The following is a 7,317-nucleotide window of genomic DNA, read 5'->3' as shown; positions in this document are numbered from 1 at the left end:
AAATATAGTCTATGAAAGATTTCCTTGGAGCCATTAAAGTTGTTTCGTTTGAATTCAACTCTTGATGGATTTGGTTCATTTGTATTTTTGTCAACCACCTGTTCCATCTGTACATTTCCTTTAAATTAATGTTCCCAAAGGATTTCTAGTTGGTTAATTTTTAAGATGTCGTATTTGCAAAAACAATTTCCATGATATTGCCACAATATCACCCTTTCCTTAACTTTTAAACAGAAATCAGATCATTTAAAACGGGCAAACCAAAAGTGGAAAAACAGGCATGTGTAATCGGGGCGGGAATTTTCAAACAGCTCGTTATATTTTGCAAAATATACGTTCTAAATTCAGCTCAATTTATTTAACGATGAACCTGTTTCGTCTAACAGGGGAATTTGCAAAGATCTCCTCATAATCGCTGATTGAGCATATTCATTGTGACTAGTCAGCAGAAAAAGCTGCGTCCGTGTTTTTCGAAATAAAAAATCTGGCTGTCGTGGCAACGGCATGAACTCGGAGTAATGTATCATTTTCGATCGCAAACACACTCGTAAACGGTGTTATCAAGAGATGGATGAAGGCAAGAGCGAGAGGCCGCGAGGCGCGACGATACTGTGTCAATATTGTCCACTTCCGCTGGGCCTTAGGTTGCGGGGCATATTTAGTTGAGCTCTTGCCTTCCCTTCGTGGATATGCGTCATTTATTGCCGACTTCGGAGACTGATCTTTAGAGTAAAAAAATATGGGCGAAATCCTTTAGAATAATGTTGTCTTTGATGCAACGGGTAGTGCCGTAGCTAGGATTTTACATGTGGGGGGGGCACAAAGGGGGCACCAGTATCTTATGGGGGTACCAGCTTTCAGTGGTGTGGTATTGGGGGGCAGGTTACATTTTTTTCAGTGAGGAGAGGGGCACCTAGGGGCACCGGGAATTTGTGGGAGGGAACATGCCCCCCCCCGGCTACGCCACCGGCTACCGGGGGGGGGGGGGATCGGCACACTGCGCACGTTGCACGCGCAAGGGAGTGTGCTGGAGTTATCTAACAAAAGCACAGGACGTTGAATTAATGATTAAAAGGCTTCAAAAAAGTCAACCGAGTCGTCATGTTTTACTACTTTAGCCTGTTCTGATACACATCTGTCCCAGTGTTTCAGACATCACGCAACGTACAGGAACATTGAGAACTTACCCGCGCAGTTGGAATTCTGTTTCTGGGAGTTGACGACATGCAGTGACGCGCAGAGACATGAACTGTTTGAAGCCGAGTGAAAATTTGTCAGCTACACACAGAAAGTGACTGCATCAATAAATGCACTTAGTTCAGCATACACTTTTGGCCTAACAGGACAAGTGGTACTGATTTATTACCGGTTTACAGCAATAATGACTTAAGTAAATGTATGAAACGTATGAAATTTATATTCAAGAGGTCGTTGCAAAACTTCTTGTTGGCAATGACTCTTTGTAATGCTTCGTCTTGTGGGAGTTTTGAAACTGTCAACTCATCCACAGATGATGGCGAGTCCCTCCCATCTTTGGACGACCGTCATATTGCTGTCATTGTCATTCAGAGCGGCGTAATGGCTGTCATTATGCTCTTAAGTGTTCTTGGCAACAGCTTGGTCCTGGCAGCGATCTACCGGGACGGCCAACTCAAAAATACCGCCTCAGTGTACGTCGCCAACTTGGCCATCGCCGACTTCCTCAACGGAGCACTGGCCATGCCCTTCATCTTGACCTGCAGCACCGTCGGACGATGGCCTTTTGGCGCATTTATCTGCTCCTTCGTCGGGGCGCTGACGACCCTCTTCTGCAGCGTCAGTGTTTTCACTCTGGGAACCATAGCCATAGATCGCTACCTCGCCATCCTGCATCCTCTCCAGTACAACGCGGTGATGACACGCAGTAAAATCATATTCTCCATTGCGTTGACGTGGCTGCACGCCGTTGTCCTGTCGGCCTTGCCCATCATGGGTTGGTCCACCTATGCCTACATTGACATGGAGTACATCTGCACGGCCGACTGGGGAGGCACTCTCTCCTATACTCTGACGGTCTTCGCCATCGACCTGGGTTTCCCCGTGACTACCATGTTCTTCTGCTATTATCACGTTCTGAAGACAGCCCGCAAGCATTCACGGCAAGTCGCTTCTTGTCAAGTTGGCCCTGCCGGCGTGAACGGCTGTCCGCGTGAGAGGTGCTTCTGCCAGTCCTGGAGACGGCTCAAGTCCGAAATGAAAGCAGCCATCACGCTCCTGGCCGTCATAGGTACGTTCTTGTTCTGTTGGCTGCCGCACGTCGTGACGATGGTTTGTCTCAGTAGACCGCACAACTGTCACTTTCCCGACGCGGTGTTTGCGATCACCACTTGGTTGGCCATGGCCAACTCGGCTTGTAACCCGCTGATTTACGGCATACTAAACAGACAATTCAGGCAGGCTTTTCGAGACATTCTCTGTGTTTGGAAAGCAAGAAGACTGTTCTCACGCTGAAAGCCTCTCCAAAAGTGATGCCCTACTATAAAAGTTGACAATCGACGCCACAATTATAATAAGACATGTAAACAAACACTTTGGGCATGGGCGTTAACAATTACCATGGGTTTTATTGACGTGAATACAAGTCAAACAAAATTCTTAAAAATCGTTTACAAATAAACGTACACAAAGAGAATAAACTCAGCCAACAAATTAATCTGATAACTAAAAAATTCACACAAGGCGATCATGATAAACGAATGGATTGCATACCGAAGTGACTAATTTCGTAAACGTGAAATTAGTACTTCCGACCAAAGAGATCTGAAAACGGACGCGGGTGCGCTTACATTTAAACATAAACTATGACTCCAGAAGTTTTTAATTAATTGTAACTGTTCCACTTTGGAAACACAAATGATGTCGGTAAACTCGAATTCGATACTTTTTAAGCAGAGAGGCCTATCTAAGGTCACGATTATTAAAGTTATCAGTTGATGACGACTTTAGACCAAAATTTGTGGCACGTACATCGATGTCCTGTTTATTTGCACCAAGGGAATGATGTCATGCAGTCTGATAGAAGTTCAGACGAGACGGTTCAAAGCTGCAGTCGTTAGAAATCGCAGCTCTCCAGTATGCTCTCACATGAATTACAACGAGAATTATACAATGACTGGAATATTCGTTGTCATTTTGATCATGCTATGAAAAATGCTTTTTATCTGATGATGCCACTAGGAGAATAGGCGCTGTGGATGACTGCTTATCATGTTGCGACCCTGGCCAGAAAAAAATCCAATAGATGATATGCTCCATAATGACTGACGGTGCCTCCTCTAAGAGTAGGCCTACCTACTCTCCCAACTAACAGCCATGGTTAGGGCGTTCCTGGTAACTGCCTGGTCATTCGCGTCCTGGAATAAGAAGCTCCGGTCACTGGGGTGTTCAAAAAGCCATGTCGCCCATCAAAGCAGTTAACAACATGCTAATTTTCCAAATGAACACTCTTCGACACGATTAACTTCTTGATACAGTGACACATATCTGCTTCAAGGAAATTAGTTTACGACACAAACTGATTTATTTCATGATTTTTAACATGAAGAAATTCGATTTTTTCCCATTTAATTGAGGAAAGTAAATTCGTTAGAAAAGTCCAACCATTGTTTTCATAGTACTCATAAAAAAGCTACAGCTACGACCTGGAGCTAAACTACTTCAGTAATAATGATAAACACTTATATTAATCGAACACATACAAAATCTTTATATGTAACACCGTATTAAAACAAGTACTTCAAGAGGATTTGATTATAACTTATTGATGATAAAATCTTTATGATGCAAATTGACGTAACAGTTTTTACTGAGGTACCTTAACAACTGGACGTTCCTTTTTTCGGTACATATATTCCCGTGCTTATAGAAGCGTGCGTGTGTGTATTTGTGTGTATTTCAACGGGCGCGCCCTTTTAAGTCAGTCCTGCCCTGATACGCTGTGTACCGTAACTGCCAAAAAGCGTGGGAAGCTATATGTCAACATTTTACAATTTATACAATATTAAAAACGAGTAACTTCAGGTTAATTAACACATGTACATCTCTTTCTCCTTACAGGTATTTTGCTTATTTTCATACCTTTCAAACCACCCCAGCAAGTGAAATAGCATTTTACTTGCGTACAACCGAAATGAACGTCACATCTTTGATAACCATCCCAACTGTCCTTCAGTACTCCGTGAGGCTTGCTTTATTTTCACCTCATAAAACTATGAATTAAACACGTGTCCCTGACGGCTAGTACTGATTACACAAGACAGTGCTGTGCATTGATAAGACCACTGGTAAAGTACGGAGGCACATATAGTACACCAAGGTGCAGTCAGACATATGCATTCAAAATAGCTGAATCGAAACTCGTGTTAAAAACACCGTAAAATTTTGCTCTAACCCTGAAAGAGGCGGGGGCAGAATTCCCCCTCCCCCGCTGCCAGATGGTCCGAGAAAGCTCGACTATCCTTAAAGGTTATTATTCCTCAACAATGGAAGTAATTTTAAGAATCATTCATTTGAATCGAACATATTTTGCATTTTGTAACCATAGAAACCATATTAGATTATAGGCCTGCCCGGTGCCACGCTTTCCACTTGGTATACTACGTGCCCACTGCCTGTGTGTTTTTATCACGCTTACAAAATAGTTTCAAAAACCATCCCCTCACCTAGGGGACAGTAGTGATGTCAGTAGGAAACATTTAAATTCTAAACACACCACACTCAGTACAACATTTTAGTTCATTCCATTTCGACGATTGCGCCACAGAACCAATTTAGTAAATGCGTACAAAAAATCTTGTAATTAAATGCGTTCAGGAAATATCAAGATATTGCAAGATTAAATATAAATCTGGAACAATGGAACCACAAATTGAGCCATTCATGACTTCTCGTGTTGTCTCCAGGCTGGTCCCCTGTGATGCTTAATAGAAGTTCTCCAAACAACCAGCAGTAAAATCCCAAGCCTTACTTATTCTAAGCGTCCAACCAAATAACAGATTGGTTTTCATTGCTCTGTTTTCCTTGATTACATTTTCAGGTTAATCATGATATCTTCTTCAGAGAAGGCCAGAAGAAATAGGAGAATGAAAATTGGGTTGGGGGTTAATCTTTTAATGAAGAAGGCCTCTCGAACAGATAATAATGGGCAACTCACCATGAACTTCTCGATAATGATGCTCTTTCAGATCCACCCTATTACCACAGTCAGTTTAAAGGGTCCATGCGATGCAATTATTAATTAAACTTTAGCCCTGAAAATGTTCCTTCGTGTTTCAGCTAACTTTGTTTGCAAGTTTTGTTTTGCAATTTGACATTAGGTCTATTGGTTATTATTGTTTTGGTTTTCAGGCAACGATTGGCACACTTTTGGTTTAGGCAAATGCAAATTTCCGTGTTCGTCTGCAAATTGTGAGGTCCTCCGAAGGAGAAAATGTGTTTAAAAAACTGCTGATTTTCCGATACTTTGGTCTACTCATTATCCTCCCCTTTGATAACTAATCAAAATCAACGGCAATAAATCAACGAGTAGACCTGTTTCAAATATAGTTTCGATGAGCAGATTTGGGGCTCACAATTTGCGGAGGAAAAAGAGAGAAACTGAACAGTGTCTTTCCCGGATTTACATCATGTCAACAGCGCCCTCGGTTGTCCAGAAAGGTTCAGACGCTTTGAAATGAAAGCAAAATGTATTTTTCAGTTCTCTTGCTCCTTGAAGGATGCCAAACGGTTGTCATACATTAAAAACGAGTGTGGAGATGCAAACGTATGTGTTTCAGACGACTCATCACTTGGACCCTTTAAAGAAAAACGAAATTTCGCCAAACAATAAAAACAAAGATTCTTCATCTCAAGCCCCTTGGAACCTCGTATGCGAGGTAAACTAATGCACAGAAACGGGAACTTCCGCTGACACAAAGAACGACAGAGTGACAAGGCATCAACCTTTAACATATTTCTCTATAAAATCGATAAACGAGGACAATCGTGTGTAGACCACAACCTGACCAGGAGAAGAGCAGCTGGGTGTGCCGCCGCGACTGACCAGTCCGACCTGATACCATTTACCGCCGTCTGACACAACCAGAGGTCCACCACTATCTCCCTGTGGGGCAAGAATTTGAACTGTAGATTAGTCATGCCTGTAAAGACACGTTAGTTCTTGAAAGCAAACTCAGTTTTAGCAAACAATTCCAGGCTCCCCTCCGGGTTTCCAAAATGCTGCTTTGACATCCACTATCACAGCGACGAGTCTTATGCTACGGCCTGCGATAATACACGTATCTATATGACAAATGGAGTCAGCCGCCAGCTGGCGGCTTTCGCGGGCGCGTGCAACATTGCAAGCTGGAGCCATGTCTTTCGGACACGGCTTAAGGTGCAACATAATATTCTGAAGTCCTTGCGAGTGAATGTGATTAGTCACTACGCATAGTCAGTGACTAACTATGCATATTTAATATGCGTACTGATAAAGATTGTACCCAATCCTGCAGGTTACACTGCTTTGTATCTCCCCTATCAGCAAATAACTGAAGTAATTTGGCAAAACTCTGGCTTCCCTCAAAAATACATTGTTTTTCTCGTCATCCAATCCACATTTCATTCCAACATCAGTTATTTCTATCGGTTAAACACACCTTCCGTCAGAAGCATGGGAATCCAACATTCTCCGGCCTTAAACTCTCAAAGAACTATTTCTCTAATCTTCACCAACCTTGCAAGAATTTTGCTCTCCGTGCTGGTTCATGCAGCAGATTACTTTCTCGTTAACATAGACCTTTTCCTCGAAATTCTTACAGGTCTCGGTGTCAACGATAGTTGCACGGGCCGTCTGCAGCACGAAAGGTGTTATGCCTAATACAAAATCATAACAACTTTGCAGTAATTCTGATGGAACAAGTAATGCAGTGGTGGAGTTTGACAGTGGTGGAGGAGAATTAATTATACATGAGTTATAACGCATGTCTGCAAAAGGGGCATTTTACAGGTAACGGTGCGGTGTAGAGTGTAGGACCTATTTGGTGGACTCATGCAAATTTCTTTGATCCGCAGAAGCGAGTTGCTAAAATGTGAAAGATGCATGAGGAAAAGACCCCATTTAGATGAACCAAACTTGACCAAATGTGAGGGACTTTGGGCAAGGGAAGATCCAGGATATTCCGAAGGGGGGCGTCTTGAAGTGAAAATTCCAGGGTCGAGGAAGTAAAATCAGGGAGGTCGGGCAAAAAAGGGGGTGTGCCCTCCTGGATCCACCCCTGTGGGTCCAAGTCATTCTGGAAA

The 7,317-nt window shown here is 42.9% G+C and overlaps 2 protein-coding genes across 2 annotated transcripts in view; one reads left to right on the top strand and one right to left on the bottom strand.

Moving 5' to 3' along the window:
* The first annotated feature begins 1,097 nt into the window (after window positions 1-1,097).
* Window positions 1,098-3,389, top strand: LOC110987598 (G protein-coupled receptor 161B-like). The gene has a single exon (XM_022250457.2). The coding sequence runs from the start codon at window positions 1,399-1,401 to the stop codon at window positions 2,488-2,490; it is 1,092 nt and encodes a 363-aa protein (XP_022106149.1). The 5' UTR covers window positions 1,098-1,398; the 3' UTR covers window positions 2,491-3,389.
* Window positions 3,390-3,536: 147 nt separating this feature from the next.
* The window catches only part of LOC110987597 (uncharacterized), a 40,860-nt gene continuing 37,079 nt past the window's right edge, over window positions 3,537-7,317 (bottom strand). The window contains exons 23-24 of the mRNA XM_022250456.2: window positions 6,752-6,891; window positions 3,537-6,139 (exon numbers count right to left, since the gene is read on the bottom strand). Coding sequence (XP_022106148.2) covers window positions 5,975-6,139; window positions 6,752-6,891 — 305 coding nt within the window. The 3' untranslated portion in view covers window positions 3,537-5,974. The remainder of the gene's footprint in view (window positions 6,140-6,751; window positions 6,892-7,317) is intronic.

The sequence above is a fragment of the Acanthaster planci genome, linkage group LG08, assembly GCF_054643075.1.
Source record: "Acanthaster planci isolate LZ-2023a linkage group LG08, COTS_SCS, whole genome shotgun sequence".
NCBI lineage: Eukaryota > Metazoa > Echinodermata > Asteroidea > Valvatida > Acanthasteridae > Acanthaster > Acanthaster planci.
Note: the sequence above shows the minus strand (reverse complement) of the source record. Positions and strands in the feature narration are given on the sequence as shown.